This window comes from Orycteropus afer, unplaced genomic scaffold (genome assembly GCF_000298275.1).
Source record: "Orycteropus afer afer isolate SDZICR_OR568_19922 unplaced genomic scaffold, OryAfe1.0 scaffold00087, whole genome shotgun sequence".
Classification (NCBI taxonomy): Eukaryota; Metazoa; Chordata; class Mammalia; order Tubulidentata; family Orycteropodidae; genus Orycteropus; species Orycteropus afer.
In genome coordinates, this window is record NW_006921674.1 from 2,386,367 (window position 1) to 2,404,365 (window position 17,999).

The 17,999-nt window shown below is 37.9% G+C and overlaps 1 protein-coding gene across 1 annotated transcript in view; it reads left to right on the top strand.

Moving 5' to 3' along the window:
• The window catches only part of UFL1 (UFM1 specific ligase 1), a 39,666-nt gene extending 39,092 nt beyond the window's left edge, over positions 1 to 574 (top strand). The window contains exon 19 of the mRNA XM_007942249.2: positions 353 to 574. Within this exon, the coding sequence (XP_007940440.1) occupies positions 353 to 574 (222 nt within the window). The remainder of the gene's footprint in view (positions 1 to 352) is intronic.
• Positions 575 to 17,999: the final 17,425 nt, after the last annotated feature.

The following is a 17,999-nucleotide window of genomic DNA, read 5'->3' on the forward strand; positions in this document are numbered from 1 at the left end:
TTCAGGTTTCAAGGAGCAGCTCAGGAGTCTTGCTATGCATAAATTATTCTAAGAACCCGTTCAGCTAAAAGTAATTGGATTCTTTGAACATCCATATCATTTACCTGTTTTTGGTGATAGAACCTAGCTAAGTCAACTTATATTGAAGTGATCTGTATTCGTGTTCTGTGTTCTCTAAACTCCATGAGAGCAGGGACCTTGCCAGATTGGCTTTCTGTGTACATGACCAGTGTTTTCTAAAGATAAAGACCTTCAGTACATACTGGATGAACAAATCCTACTTTAATAATATGTTTTCCTCAGAAAATTAAGTCCTGTTTATTAACTTTTCATCACTATTCTCTTTTCACAGGATCAGCACACTCTTTTGGTAAAGTATCAAGGTTTGGTTGTAAAGCAGTTGGTCAGTCAAAATAAAAAGACTGGGCAGGGAGATGATCCCTTGAGTGATGAACTAGGCAAAGAACAAGAAGATAGCACCAATACCACTCGCAAAGAGCTTCAGGAACTTTCTTCATCCATTAAAGACCTTGTTCTCAAATCCAGAAAATCTTCTGTTACAGAAGAGTATTGATCTTCATTTACTTTTGTTATGTAGTAAGCATATTTCCCAAAAGTTAAAGTGAATGGCTAAAAAAAAAATCAGTTTTCACAACTCCCTACCCCCTGTAATACTCCTTTTCCTACATAACAATTCAGTTAAAAGTATGAAATTGTGCAAATTGAATTTTCCATGGAAGTTTTTTTTCCACATTTTAGTTTTTTAAATTATGAAATTCAGGTTTATTTTCTTTCCTAGTATTGAATTAAGAATAAAATTTCTAATAACCATTCTTCCCTGGGAAAGGACTCATTTGTTCTGTTACTAGGTTTCAAGTGATATTCTTTTATTTATACACATTAGAAGCTTAAAATGTCATTTTTTAAAAAAGAACCATCTGGTGTCAGAAATTAAAATAAATTGGATATTTTATTGAAATCATTTCATAGAGACTACTTTAACCTAAAATATAGAAATTTGTAAATTTCTGTATTATAGTACTAAGCTGAGTCCTCATTCCTCCACTGGAGAAAACTTGTACATGGTTTGAGGTCACAGATGCCTTTATAGAGATGCAGGAGAAGCCGTGAAGCGCGTTCTTGCTATGCTGTGTTCTGAAATAAGCTGCTAACAAGAGTTAAGAGAAAAAAATGAAATTTACTGATAATACGTACTGGATATAAGCCACATTTTAACACTGAAATAAGATTTTTCTTTAATTGACCCAGTTTATATTTCTGAACTTCACTTTTTATATCAATAGTTGTAAATACCAGTGTAACAAATAGATTATTTTTTCCAGTGGTAGGGGGATCTGGCAATGTGTTTAAATCATTGGAACCTTTTTTTTTCCAGAAATGAAAATGTTTATAAAAACCAGACATTTTTCCTGAAGATTTTTAATTAAAAGTAAATTAAAAATAATCCCTTGGGGTAATTATTTGCAGCCTAATGATTTTTCAGAACTAGTTTCTTACTTATCAAAACAGGAACTTAATTATTTTGAATGATCTCAAATATTAAAAAATACTGTTTTGTATAATTCCTTATATGCCATTTAAAACTCTAGCTTATTTTTTAAACTATTTGAATTTATTTCTGTACATTCTAAACAAAGTAGCTTGACTGAAAATAATATAATTTCTGACTAAGCATTGTTAATGCTAATAGGAATATAGCTTTAAATTAAGGAATGTTTTTCCATGGGTTATTTTCTACTTAGACATTTTCATGTGGCCAAAGGAAGAAAAGTGGCAAATCCTTTGTGACCACAAACTCCAATTTTATTTGCTAATTCAGCTTCCAAAATACTGAACACTCAACCTAATGTTTTTGTTCAACTTTAAGAACCTTATTTTTATAATGTTTCAGCATATACCAAAGTATCTGATATTGTGTAAAATATTACTGAGATGATACTGTACTATATAAAAAAAGATGATGAAGCAAATGAAAAGGAAACCATTCTGTCTTAATTTGTTAACATTAAAATATTTTCACTTATCAGAATGGTTCTTATTTTTCCATAGTAAAGAACAGTTTTTATTGTTAGTTTTGTAAATAAAATTACATAACTGATTGTACATGTAAAGATCTAATTTCATTAATGAAATGAAAATTGTAAAATATTTACTATGATCTTTATGGGCAAAGTTAAAAATGTTATTTAAAATAAAATTGCTAGTTCTTTCTATTAAAATTTATGCAATTTTGAAGCATCCATTATTTTATATAATACAGAGATTCACTTATGTGCAAATTATTTGTAATTATTTTGAATTCTCTAAACATTAAAGGATTTTATTTTATCTTTCTAATGAGTTACTCTTAGTGCTCTAGTGCTGCTATGACAGAAATACCACAAGTGGATGGTTTTAAGAAATAGACTCAGTTTCTTACAGTTTAGGCGGCTAGAAGTCAGAATTCAGAATGCCGGCTTTAGGGGAAGACAAGTCTGGAAGTCCAAGTTCAGAGTGCCAGCTGTAGGGGCTGGGTGGAGACCCCTTGACCTTCGGCTTCAGCTCTGCCTTCTAGGCCCACTGGAGTAAGCTGGAGACTTCTCCTGACTCACACGGCTGCTGAGGCTGATGAATCCCAGATTGGCAGGCAAAATGGCAGATTGTGGGCTCACAGGCAACAATCACAAGATTGGCAGGCATCACAACGGACCCCTGGTTCAAATTCAGGAACTAGAGATGAATGACAGGCCAAATGCAGGATCCAAAATTAGCAAAAAGCTAGAGACCCTTTTCCAGAGTTTCTCCATATATACTGGAAGCAGGCCACACCCTGAAGACAATCCCCCTTTAACTGATTAACTGCTCACACCAGATTCCACCATGGAGTTGATTGCATCATGTCTAATCTCATCATGGGGAATAATTTGATCTAGCTGCCAAGCCACTCAAAATGGTCCACTCATGTTGATACACAACTGTAACTACCAGAGATAGATTCCCTAGAAGTGTGCCATTCATGAACAATTTCACGTAGTAAATTGGGTTCAACTAGCCGGATTTCAGCAAACGTAGTGTTTCTTCCTACTATTATAGTTACAATAGAGTATTTGAGTATTGATCTTCATGTGTTGTTTTAGACCTTGTGTTTGTTGATTTGGTTTTTACTTTTATTGTGGTGAAAACATAATACATTTGCCAACATAACTTCCACATTTATAGCTCAAGAAAATTGATGACATTTTTCATGTTGTGCCACCATTATTGCTATCCATTTCCAAAATATTCCACCACCACTAGCATAAACTCAGTTCCCCCAAACAAAAGCTTCCCCTTTACTCCTCTTACCTACCCTGGGTAACCACTAATAATTTTTAGTATATTTATATATATAATTTTTTTTCCCCCTAACCTATCTAGGAATTTTCCTTCTTCTCCCCTCTCATCCCTGGTAATAAAAAAAGGAAGCTCCCTTCCAGATATAAACTTTTTCTCAACTTTTTCCACTCGGTATAATGTCCTTCAAGTTCATCTACATTACGTGGTGTTTTCCAAATTTTACATTATTATTTTGAGTTGCATAGTATTGCACTGTGTGTATGTACCACAGTATGTTTATCCATTCTTCAGTTGATGGGCACTTAAATTGCTTCCATCCCTTTGCTATTACGAATAGTGCTGCAATGAACATAGGTGTAACACTCATGTTCATTGCAGCACTATTCAAAATATATCTGTGTCATGGATTTTATATGGATTTTATATATTTGTGTCCTGTCCTTTAAGATGTATACCTAGAATGGAATTGCTGGATCAAATGGATTCTATTTCCAACTTTTTAAGGAATCTCCATATTGATTTCCACAGTGGCTGTATCATTTTATAGTTCCACCAGCAGTGTATGAGAGTCCTAATCTTGCCACGTCCTTGCCAGCATTTGTTATTTTCTGTTATGTTGAACTTTTCTAGGGATGCTGGGCTGAGATGGTATCTCATGGTTCTTTTGATTTGCATCTGTAATGGCTAATGTTCACAAACATTTCTTCATGTGTTTGTTGGCTGCCTGAATATCTTCTTTGGTGAGGTGTCTGTTCATGCCTTCTGTCCATTTTTTAATTGGGTTGTCTTTTTGATGTAGAGGTGTTGGAGATTTCTGTAGTTTAGAGATAAGCCTTTTGTCCAGTATGTCATTGCTGAATATTTTTTTCCCATTCTGTAGTTTCTCTTTTTACTCTTGGAAAAGTCTTTTGATGCACATAAGAATTTAATTTTTAGAAGGTCGTATTCATCTAGTTTATCTTCTGTTTGCACATCTTGGGTTATGCTTGAGAGTCTATTTAGGGCCCCTAAACTGTCCTTCCTTTGAGAAGGAACAGTTCATTCTTTCCTCAGAACAGCTGTTTGACCCAGGACCAAATGGGAACCTTCCCATCAAAAGCTAATGGGAATGGGTGTGTGTATGTGGAAGGGTAGCTTTTTTAACTATGGCCAGTAAAGCCTTTCCAGTGTTAAGTGGGAGAAGAGGCTTTGAAATCTTGGAGCACTTTAACAGCCTACAGAATTGGTCTATGATGAAGGCCATACTAAGGAAACAAAAGAATAAATTGCCTAGAGACTTCAAAAGAAGGAAATCCAGTCTTTAATGATTTCAGAAACAATCTTTGTAACACTTAGATCACACACACCCAAAAACCCTAAGCATGTACTTTTTTTTTATGTTCTCAATGTTGTCTTACTGTTCTCCCAGACTTGCCCTTAATTTTACCTTTATATCTCTTCAATGATTACTAGTAAACTTTAACCTGAGTGTGTTGAGGAGCAGGAAGGAAAGGATTATGTTGATGGTGTGATGGAATAAAGGGAAGACACGAAGAATTTAAATCTTTGGCTCCAACATTTTCTGGATCTGCTTAGCACCTAAGAACAGACATACCTTGGGGATATTGTGGGTTTAGCTCCAGACCACCACTATAAAGCGAGTCTCACATAGATTTTAGTTTCATAGCATATGAAATTATGTTTACTCTCTAATCTTTAACTGCACAATAAGATTATTAAAAAATTGAAATATTGTGAGAATAATCAAAATGTGACACAGAGACATGAAGTGAGCACATGATGTTGGAAAAATGGTGCTAGTAGACTTGCCCAATGCTGGGTTGCCACAAGCCTTCAATTTGTAAAAAATACAGTATCTGGGAAAGGCTATAAAGCAAAGTATAATAAAATGGTGTATGCCTATACTAGCTGCACACATGTAAATTTTTAAAATATGTTATGCTTTCAAGGAGATGGCAAGACTCAGCCATTACACGTCAAAGTAGTGTCTTGGTAGAAGTAAGCAGAGGGTGCTAGTGGAGAAGAAATGAGATTTAGGATCAGTCTTTATTATTTTTTTTACTTTGTTACTGAGACTACGTACATACTGCAAAACATGCATTAATTGAACCATTTCTACGTGTAGAATTCAGTGTCATTGATTATATTCTTCAAATTGTATAACCATTCTCAACATTTTTTGAGTTTACTCCCTGCTAAAACGGCAAGGAGGCCACATGTTCTGACCTCCTCTAACCCTACAAGAGGAAGGCAGGATTACCAGCAGTAACCCAAGGCCTATTACTGCAAGGCCAGACATGCTGCCTCCCTCCAGCCCTTTCACCAACCGTTCCTCCCAAAGCACCCACCACCTCTCTCCTGGGTTCGATAATTCGCTGCAGTGGCCACACAGAACTCACGGATTACGGGGTTTATTAGGGAAGCACCGGGCTACAACTCAAGTTCAGGAAGAACGCTCAGTCTCTCTCCCAGCCCACCATCCCTCAGCCAACAGTCTCTCACAGTCTCTTTCCCAGCAGTGCTGGTCCCTCGGCCTTTCACTCAGCAATGCGTGTCTCTTGCGTCTCTTTCCCAGTAGCACATGTCTCTTTCGGCAGCACGTCTTCCTCCACCAGCAGTCCGAGAGAGAGCTCTGCCTCCAGGAGGCTTCCTTTCGAGCCCAGAAGGGTGGTCAAACTAGCCAATCACAGCATCAGAACTCTAAGCACATGAGAGAGAGTGGGAACCTCCCAGAACATTGTATTGTGCCACGCCCAACAGAAATAACCCAGGTGGGCGACTTTAAAATCAGGATCTCTTCAGTTGCTCATAGAAAATCCCACCTTGGAGTTTACAAAGATTTATGGGTAGAAAAGCCACACTAAGTAATTTACTACACCGCACTCCCCCACTGACATATACTCTTATCCTAAGATTCCTATCTAATCTTTCAAGTTATCATTTTGATCCCATATAGATAGTTCTTAAAAGAACATAGGGTAAAGGCAGATGTATTTTGTTAGTTAAACTATTGTTTGGTTTGAAGAAGACTTCAGGGAATATTTTTGGGTTAAGATTTAAAGATTTTCTCAGGGAAGTAGTTTAAGGGGTTCATCTAGCATCCATGTCTCCAGCAAGTCTGGAGACGATGAGAATTTGACTTCTTCATTTTCCCCCTTTTGATCAGATCCTGTCTATAGAATCTTTGATCAAAACTTTAAGTAATGGTAGCCAGCTACCATCCAGTTCTTCTGGTGGTCTCATGCAAAAGGAGGCAGACATTCATGGAGGTAGTTAGCCACAGATTCCATATCCTCCTATTCCTGACTCTTCCTTCTTTCTCTGTTGCTCCAGGCAAATAGAGACCAATTGTCATACCTTGGATGGTCACTGGCAATGGTCCAGACAATGAGCTAGGAGGTAGAACAGAAACACTAAACAAGTTACTAGGCCAATTAACTGGGATGTCCCATGAAACCATGACCCTAACCCTCTAAACCAAGGAACCAAGTCCCATGAGGTGTTTCATTGTACATAAGCAGCCTCAATCTCAGCTGTTCCTTTTTTTTTTTTTTTTTTGGTTGTTGTAAATTCATTTATCATACAACTTTCACCAATTCAACTTTTTTGAGGTGTACAACTTATTGACAGCCATTAATAATAATTGGCCATGCAACCCTACCCTTATTCAATGTGATTTTTTCATCATCATTCACCCTCCTCTTTCCACTTCCTCCTGTTACTGATCACCTCTAATAAATTTTGGTCTCTATACATTTGACTTGTACTTTTGTGTAAGTAAGGAAATACAACATTTGTCCTTTTTGTGATCTACTGTTTCCCTCTGCATGTCTTCAAGCTCTACTCATGTTGTAGCATGTATCAAGACTTCATTTCCCCTACTAGCTGAGTAGTATTCCACTGTATGTATGAACCACACTGTGTTTATCCATTCATCTGTTGATGGGCATTTAGGTTGTTTCTATGTTTTTGTTATTGTTAATAGTGCTGTAATTAATACTGGTCTACAAGTCTCTATTTGAGCCTTAGCTTTCAAGTTTGGTGTGTGTATACCTAGAAGTGGAATTGCTGGGGTGATGCAGTGGTTAAAGAGCTCAGCTGCTAAGTCAAAGGCCAAATGTTTGAACCCACCAGTCACTCCACAGGAGAACGATGTCTGCTTCCATATAGATTATAGCCTTAGAAACCCTATGAGGCATTTCCACTCTCTCCTATAGGGTCATTATGTGTAAGAAGTGACTCAGCAGCAATGAGTTTTTGATGGTAGTTCTATTTTTAGTTTTTTTAAGAATTGTCACAGTGTTTTCCACAATGGCTGTACTATTTTTAATTCCCACCAGGAATGGTTAGGGTTCCGATTTCCCCACATGCTCATAAAAAATTTTGTTATTTTAGTCTTCATGTTGTTGTTGTTTCATCCTAGCCATTGTCAAAAACCCAAAGCCACTGCTGTCAAGTTGATTCCTACTCATAGTGCCCATGTATGAGAGAATAGAACTCCCATAGAGTTTCCAAGGCTGGAAATCTTTATGGAAGTAAAGTGCCACGTTATTCTCCCACAGAGTGGCCGATGGGTTCAAACGACTGAACTTTCAGCAGCTGAGTGCTTAACCATTGAACCATTTGGGTCAAGAGTGAAATGGTTTTGATTTGCATCTTTGATGGCTAATGATGCTGAGTATCTTTTCATTGTTTGGTGGACATTTGAATGTCCTCTTTGGTGAAATGTTTTTTGCCCATTTTGTGTTTGGGCTGTCTTTTTGTTATTAAGTTGTCAAGTTTTTATATATTTTGGTTATTCCATTCTTATCCACTGTATGGTCTCCAAAAACATTCTCCCAGTCAGTAGCTTGTCTTCACTTCTTCGGTAAAAGTCTTTGATGAACAGAAGTTTTAATTTTTTATGAGATCCCATTCATTTATTTTGTCTTTTATTGTTTGTGCTTTTCTCAGAAGCAGTCTTGCATAGAGAGAAGGGAATTGAACTGGCTGAAGATAACCACATGAACCAAGAGTCCTAAAACAAAAGTAGAATTAGCCTGGTGAAAACGGAGGGAGGAAAGCAGACACACAAGCACGGAGGCATGAAATAATGAGACATTTGGGGAACTTGTCTGACAAATACGAGGAGGGATCTGGGGAAGCAGAGCAAGACGAAGCTGGAGAAACCGGTGGGAACCATAAAATGCCTAATGTGCTGAGCTTACACTTTTAACCGTAATCCTGATCAAAGGAAAGCTTTTTAAAGATTTAAAAAAACAGAAAAATAAGGTGATCAGATTTGTCCTTTAGAAAGATCATTTCTATTCTGGAATCAATCTGACAACTTACCAAAGTGCTTTAAAATGTTTATATTATTTATGAAGCAATCTTCCTAATTGTGAAATACTTTTTTCACATGCTATTTTACTAGCCAAACTAAGACAAAGGTCCAAAATAAAAATCTGATTATGCTCCCCACTAAAGTTAAGGTCTTCTCTGATATTTCATGTTACTCAGTGTAAAGAAGTAAAAACACTTTGTCAAATTGTTTTCTTCCTGAGCCTTTCTTAACTCAACTAAAAATGTAACCTTTAACCCGTTACATAGACTTCAAGGTTGGATAACTGCTTAAAGACATGACACATGATTAATAGATAAGCCATAATCATTCAAATGTTTTTGTTATATGCCATGGAGTCAGACCCGACTCATAGCGACCTCTCCTTGGGTTTTTGGGACAGTATCACTATGGAAGTAGATTGCCCAACCTTCCTTCCCAGGATTGTCTGGTGGGTTTGAACTGCCAGCCTTCTGGTTAGCCGTCAAGTGCCTTAGGCACTACACTACCAGAGCTCCTGGTTGTTCAAATAGTACCTTATAAATGTAAATGAACTTAGAGTGTTTTAGATTTTTTCACCTTTGCCAACTAGAGCTAAGTCCTTGTGATTCATACATTATAAATGCTTGATATAATTTTTGGTATTGAAGAAAGCAATTAAATCAGGGTGGAGGGGAAGGGAAGGGAGAATTATTTCATCGTGGTGGTGTTGTTGCTAGGTGTTGTTATTGTTGTTAGGGGCTGTTGAGTTGGCTCTGACTCCTAGTGACACTATGTACAGCAGAACGACAACTGTCCGGTCCTGTGCCAGCCTCACGATCCTGGTTATACCTAAGCCTATCATTGCAGCCACTGTGTATTTTTAATTGTACTGTAGTCATTAATCATAAACCCACTACTGTCAAGTCGATGCGGACTTACAGCAACCCTTTAGGACAGAGTAGAACTGCCCAATAGTGTTTCCTAGGCTGTAAATCTTTATGGAAGCAGATTGTCTCATCTTTCTCCTTCAGAGTGGCTGGTGGGTTTGAATGGCCAACCTTTTGGTTAGCAGCCAAATCCTTTAACCACTATGCCATTCCTTTCATTATTCATAGACACTTTGAAAATTAATATTTTATTGTGATGGAAAATTAGTACATTAAGTGAAAGAAGCAAGATATAGAACTATATACAACGTTAGCTTGGTTATCTAATTAAACATTATATAAATATGTATCTATATATAAACATTTACATATAGACATTTTCATATATAGATAACATTTACATGCATACATAAAATTTTAAAGATGTATGCAAAAACGGCAAGGAGGCCACATCTTCTGACCTCCTCTAACCCTACAAGAGGAAGACAGGATTACCAGCAATAACTCAAGGCCTATTCCTACAAGGCCAGACATGCTGCCTCCCTCCAGCCCTTTCTCCAACCATTCCTCCCAAAGCACTCACCACCTCTTTCCTGGGTTCGATAATTCTCTGCAGCAGCCACACAGAGCTCATAGATTATGGAGTTTATTAGGGAAGCACCAAGCTACAATTCAAGTTCAGGAAAAATGCTCAGTCTCTCTCCCAGCCCACTGTCCCTCAGCCAACAGTCTCTCACAGTCTCTTTCCCACCAGTGCTGGTCCCTCGGTGTCTCATTCAGCGATGAGTGTCTCTTGCGTCTCTTTCCCAGCAGCACGTGTCTCAGGAGCACGTGTCTCTTCCAGCAGCACGTCTTCCTCAACCAGCAGTCAGAGAGAGCTCTGCCTCTAGGAGGCCTCCTTTTGAGCCCGGCAGGGTGGTCAAACTAGCCAATCATAGCATCAGAATTCTAAGCACCTGAGAGAGAGCGGGAACCTCCCAGAACATTGTATTGTGCCACGCCCAACAGAAATAACCCAGGTGGATAGCTTCAGCAATCAGGAGCTCCTCAGTTGCTCATAGAAAATCCCACCTTGGAGTTTACAAAGACTTATGGGTAGAAAAGCCACACTAAGTAATTTACTACACCACAATGTATATGAAAATTTGGGCTGTGGCTGTCTTTTGAATCACAAGCCATTTTAAATTTTATGTTTTTCATTCTTTTTCCAGATTTTGTGCAAGAAGAATGCATTTTATAATTTGATAGAACTCGTGTTTTAAAACAAATATTGTTCTATAGTGATGTAGAGGGGAGGAAGAAAGAGACCATGCTGAGGGGGATGCCAATTGTTCTCTGACTGAGAAACTATGACTACCAAGTGAGACATGTGATGATTGAAGGCAGGGATGATGGCAGACTGGAGGAATATCATTTAACAAAGGAGAACCAAGAGAAGTTGGTGACACTAATGGGAGAGTGGAGAATAATTGAGGAAAGGGAGGAGTCTAAAATGACTTGGTTTGGGGAGGATGATTGTGCCATACCCTGAGTCCTCGAGGGAATATAGCAGATTAATAGGTAAGAGAATTGCACAAGATCAGTGGTTCTAACCCACCAGCCATTTGGTGGGAGAAAAATGAGGCAGTTTTCTTCCATAATTATAGCCTTAGAAATCCTATGAATCAGTTCTACTCTGTCCTATGGAGTCACTATAAATTGGATTTTTTTTCCTCCCCAGGGGCCTCTACATAGAAATGCCTAGTAGACAACTGGATACAATCTAGAACCTTGGAGAATGATATTAGTTGAAAATGGAGGTTTGGAAGTGAAAATATATAATAGTTCACTATTTTGCTCAGGAAACCCATGGAGAGTACAGAGAAGCACACAGAGAATGAAGCTCTAGGGAAAAGTGAGGTGAAGGAAGAGTATTATGAGGATTAAAATCCATGACCAATTTAATGGACTTGTGTCTTTTCACTGAATCAGAATTTGTTGCTGTTAATTACTAGCTTTTCATTTTCATAGTGCCTTGTTGTTGTTGTTAAGTGTCATCGAGTTGTCTCCAACTCGTAACGACCCTGTGTACAGCAGAATGAAACACTGCCCAGTCCTGTGCCAGCTCCATGATCCTTGCTATACCTGAGCCCATCGCTGTGGCCACTCTGTCAATCCATCTTGCACAGGGCCTTCGCTTTTTTGCTGACCCTCCATTTTACCGAGCATGATATCCTTATCACCAAAATCAAGTGCATAATAAAGCTTGGATTCTTTGATTTTGATCTCAGAAAATAGCAAATACCATTCCTTTAACACTTGAAAAGAGGACAGTTTAAGTTTGCTTTTGGAATAACTGCAGGGAAGACAGAACATTTCTTCCTTCATCCCACTCACCAAATGGAACTGTAAAAGCAAATGTCTCTTATTTGCTTTATGGATCAATGTGGCCCACTGAGAATCCTGGTTCTAGATCTGTTCAATATCCTAACATTTCTTCAGATCCACTCTTGAAATCTCTAGCCACTTTCCATGTTTTGAATTGAAGATTCAAAAGACCAAATGAGCCTATACCTAAATGAAGTCATACTGCCAGGGATGTGACATAATAATTGTTGCCACATCATAGGGAAACACACAGATACAGGGAATGATTAAACCCACACTGCAGGTCTAGGAAGCAGGTTACCCTGGAGTTCAAATCCACACAAGACCCAAAGCTCTCAAATTTCTCAAGAAGGTAGTGATATAGATCGTAACCCTGGGCTCACCTCTCAAGTTATCAGGAACTCTGCAGGTGTGAACACGGCCTCCTCTCCAGACACTTCAATAGAAAAGCTTTGCAGGTCAGTCATTTCTAACCTAAACAAAGTTCTTAATACCCACCAGAAAACATTAAACAAACAAAAAATCACATCAATCAAGGAAACAGAAAATGCAATTGTCCTTTTAGGGATTTTTTTTTTTTTTTAATTATGCCTTGAATTTAGCCTAGTCCTAAAAAATGTCTTAAGTGTGTGTGAGAGAGTGTATGCATGCACACTGTGTTTTAAGCCTTTTGGAGCTTATCCAGATATTTCAAATACTAATCCTGGAAGAATTTCCCTTTAAGGATGTCCTCAGAGAATGTTACTCGTAATTTTGAGTAGATATAACCAAGAAGTACTTTTCCAACTTAGTAGGAGTCAGCTATTTGCACAGCACAAGATGTGGAGGAAATGCACTGACCCTATTTTCGCCTAAAAGTTCAACTCGAGAAGGACCTCAGATAGCTCTGGTGGCCTGTTCTGTCCCTTTTGGAGTTGACAGATTGTATGGGCTAAAAGGAAAAAAATCTCATCATATATTCACCTTATTTCATACTGTTTAAATCACAGGAAGAAGCAGCCTTGAGAAAAAGTGAGTTCTCTAATATTTCTTTTGTTTCCTTTATGTGGTATTTTGACTTCTGTAAATTTTTTTTGTTAACTATCAGTGAAAGTTGTTCTTTCTAACGACCTCTTAACAGAAAAATTTTACTTGGCGAGTAAGAATAAATCTTAAAGTTTCTACCCTAGAAACTTTTAAATTAAAAGACATTTGAGTTAATGGTTATCGAATTTGATACCCTGAGATTTTTGGATTTCTCATTTTGATAACATAGGTGTGGAAGCCATGTAGTCATGAGGTAAAGCTCTAGTTGATTCCTGAGTTTCTGAAACAGTCATACTGCACAACAGAGTACAGGCTTTAAAGTCTTAAAAAGTGAGGAGGGATAGTCTGGAATTTTCTTTGCCTTGATTTATTTGAATGAATAATATCATCACTGAGGTAATTTATGATGGGAATTCTATTTCCAGAGCACATTTTGAACTCATTTATAAATTTTAAGTGAAAGGAATTAATGAGATTCCTGCTATTTTCAAGAAAAATCCTACTTTCTAGAAGCAAGCATAAAGACAATGCATAGTCTTAGGTTTCCTAAGATCGAACTAAAATGCCTGTGTCCAGCCCACACACATATGTAATAACTACATCAATTTGAAGTGCTACTCTTTGAAAATGAGACAGCTTTACATAGGAAAAAGCATACACTCCGTATGGGTTTCTGCTTTCTCTCTCACTATTCTAGTCATACTGTCTTTGGTGTCTGTCATCCATTTGAAAACCAAATGCACCTCCTCAGCTGTCAATTTGTGCTTCAGAAATTTGGGAACTAAAATAATCATTAATAAAATGTGTGATTCTTGTACATAAAATTCTTATAAGAAAATTTTCAAGTCATTTTAGCTGTCATTTCACATTTATAATATTGTCATGCACAAATTCTACTCTTTTTATTAGCAAAGGATGTGGATTAAAATTCAACACAGATACTGCAAACATATGTATTATACAATATATTTCTTAACATATTTGTTATGATACATGCCTAAAGGCATAATCCAAATTACTGGATGGAGAAGGTAAACCCTGATGTCTGTTTTCTGTATTTGTTCTATTTATTCCCACATTTTATCATTAGTTCCCAGTTCTGGGATTGTTCTACCTAAATAAGAGGAGCACATTGGAGTTGTAATGTTACATCACTGACAAATTTACCTCTTATTTTTATTATACTTGCCAACAACATTTTGAATAAAGCTGGATTCTGAGGCAGTATGACTACAGAAGTAGATTGCCCAATCTTCCTTCTGAGGAGTGGCTGGTGGATTTGAACCACCAACTTTCTGGTTGGCAGTCAAATCCCTTAGGCACTATACCACCAGAGCTCCCTAAGCAAGCCTAATAACTATCTATTATTACATTGATTATAAATATTCATCTGGAACAGTCTAGAGAAGCTTTGATTATTTTCAATATTTCCAATTTGAGAACATGATCTTTTTAGATATGAAAGCCAAATACTTGGGATTCACATAGGAAGTTCTAGTCAGATGTCAGTTAAGGAAGCTTGCATTTCCATGTTCTTTTCATTGCCTTCTTCCTCTGTGATTGTCACCACTTTTCTTGGTTACCTTCTAAAAACCTGGAAGGAGATTTGAAGAGGAGAAGGAGGACGTCTTCCTGTCAAAGCACATCAAATCCTTGCAAAATGATTAGAGTAAGCATTCATCTTCCCATCAGACCACTTTAGGGACACAGATCCTCTCAGGAATCTGATAGGAAAAATGAACCCTCTTAGAAAAAAAAAAAATCCTATGTAAATAGATTTTTAATGACATTGTTGGGGTTCATAGACACCTGAAATCCAACCATGAATACTCTCTAGGGTTCTGAATATAAACCACTGTTATCCTTGAGGCTGTAGCCTCAGATATACCCTGAGGCCAGTGGGTTCATCAAGTAGTTAAGAGCCTTTGAACAGTAGTATGCTGGCCAGTCTAAATTTCCTCATCTGAGGACAGGTAAGGTTAAGGCAGGGCTTTGAGCCAAAAATGAAGCTTAAGGGTTAATTTTCAAAGCAGATACTTCCAGGCACAGTGACATGGAAATCAAAGTGCAAGATTCAAGGGGCAGAGCTTAGACTAAAAGAGTGTTAGGAAAAATGACCCTAGGATGAAGAAAGGATGAACTGCTGAGGGATCATTCTCTTTCTCAGGCCATCCTCTAGAAACCTGCCTTACCATCTCGTGACTCAAGCCAGATACTGAAGATAAATTGATTCCTCTCTCTCTGTCCTCCTCTCATAAACCCTAAGAATCTCCAAGTTCTGTCAACGCTGCCTACTAAACACCTTTTAAATTCACCTACTTCCCTCCTTTGTCACTGCCACCACCCTATTTTCAGGTGGTCATCTCCTTACACTTGGTTAACAGTAGCCCTTTAACTACTCTCCCTGCCTGCTCTGGGATTGCCCTCTTCCGTTACACTATGCATATTGAAAGGGGCATCAGTCTAAAACCAAGTTTGATTCTGCCAATCTCTTCAAACTTGTCCCCTGACTCCACTAGGCCTTAGGATAAATTTCCATTCCTTCTCCAGGTTAAAGAGAGGCATTGTTGTAGACTACAACAAGGAAATATTGCATTTCTAACAAGTTCCAAGGGAACTCTGGTGGTGTAGTGCCTAAGGCATTTGACTGTTAACCAGAAGGCTGGGGGTTCAAACCCACTAGCCACTCCTCAGAAGGAAGGGTGGGCAATCTACTTCCACAGTGATACTGCCTCAGAAACCCAAGGAAGGGTCGCTATGAGTCAGATCTGACTCGATGGCAGTGAGTTTGGTTTTTTGGTTAAAAAGTTCCAAAGTGATTCTCATACCACCGGTCCATGGAACACACTTTGAAGAGCAAAAATTTGCAATATGTTTTCTCATGTTAGATTGGCTGAAGTTCAAATCACAGTTCTGCCATACTGCATTTGTGAACTTAGAGAAGTCCCTCACCCTCTGTATGTCATATTTCCTTTGTCTGTAGTGATAATGGTGTACCTTTTTCTTAGGCCTGATGTAAGGAATAAATGAGTTGATATAAATATTGGCACAGAGTAAGTGCTATTTAAATGCTAGTTATTAATTGCAAGTCAAGGCCCTGCATAATTTGGTCTCTCCATTCTTCTCTGAACCAAATTTTACTACTGCACTGATGTCTATACCTCCACAAGCAATCCCACATTCTACCTTTTATTCAACCTTCAAAGCACACCTTTAAAACCTTTACCTGAAGTTTTCTAGAAATTTCCTGAAATTCCCAGGGCATCCAGTGCATACCTTCAATCATTTCCACATATTTTCTCTCCATCCTCCCCTCCTTTCCATCCACAAATATTTACTGAGTGCTCAGCATGTTCTATTAATATGCCAGACACTGGGATGTGATGGTCAACGTAGTACCTACCATTCCTGAAACTGACAGTACCAAGATCCCTGAGGGCATATCCTAATCTGGCAAAAGAATGCTAAAAGTAAAGAAAGTATTTGTGTCTCTCTCCCCTACCAGCTTGTAAACTTTTCTTGAGTAGAGATCTGGTCTTAGAATTGCTGGCCCAGAGTTGGCTTTCAACAACTCCTTGTAAAACCTACAGATGGAAATACAGTGTGTTGAGAAAACTGCTTGATATTATTGGGCTAAAAAAATGAAAAAGCCAGACAGAGGCAGACACCAAATTGTGAAAGAGCTTGGATTTCTGCTAAAGTCATAGAAAACAATGTGTTCCCAAGACAAGATATTTAAGGACTGTGGGGTCATTCTCTTTATTTATTAAAGGGGAGGGAGGTGGCTTAATCTTCTGCTTGTCTCTCAACCTTTAACATTCAATGGCCAAACATTTGACTTCTTTCTTCCTGCAATCATTCAACACATATATGTCAGAGGCTCTGATTTCTGTGCCAGGGACACAGTCTTGACAAGACTGGAAAAGCCTCTGCTTTTATTGTTAGACATGTTGACATTCCTTAAGAATTTACACACTGAGGAAGGTTTAGGATGAAAATTAAAATAATACTAAAGTTTCACCAATATTTATCAACTAATACTATGGTATTAGTTTCCTAGGAAATGCTAACAATTTTTCTCTATATAGACATAATTAGCATAAACACACAGAGATCAACAGGTCCTTGTTGATAGTTCCAGAGCTGTAGACCCGAGACTGCTGAGTGAAGGCTATGAGGACATTCATCATTTTCCTGGGGTGGATGCTGAGAACCAATTTTGCCTAAGTCTCTGAGACAGAGAACAGACAAACACTGAATTAAAGCTAGCTTTAAATATCAAATGGTCACCTGTCTCTACCAACAAACTTTTAAACTTACCTTTCAGAAGCGTAGCTTTAAATTATTAACTAGTGTTATCACCAAAGTGCAGGCTATAGCTCTGCGTCACATCTTTTAAATCACATTCCAGTATGAGGCGGATTATTTTGCTGCAGGCATAAAAATTGGAAAAACTAGTTAGCACCAACATGCATTCCCCCAATCCCAACCCATACACATAATAAGCACACACCACACATGTCTCACATATATTCACATACACATGTGTACACAGACTACACACACATGTACTTACCCCAACTTCATTTTTTCGGGTAAGGATCCAGAAAACAAAATGCGGTTTGGGGCTTTTCTTCCCATTTGCCACAATAATCCAATAATAAGTATAATAAACAAAAACAAACAGAAAATGAGTTTCTTGGGATGTTGGAGAGGATATGAACTTCCTTCTGAAGATAATTCCTTACTATTATACAGCTAGTGGCAGCTTGGCTTCAGACATGGAATGAACCACTTGGTTTCTGCTGATGTAGCTGTCACCTGGTCAGCAATTAAAACCTGGAGTGTGGGATGCAAATAAGGAAGTAGTTTTTTCATCTTTTTCTCTCATATTTTTGAAAAATCACCACAGTAACCAAAACTGTCATTTTACACAAGATTTTTACCTACTTATGTACTACCAGAAAAAGAGAATGCTTCTATTGTTGTTGTTGTTATTTGCCTTCGAGTGGGACAGACTCATAGCGACCCATCCTGGGGTTTCCGAGTTGGTATCACTACAGAAGTAGATTGCACAACCT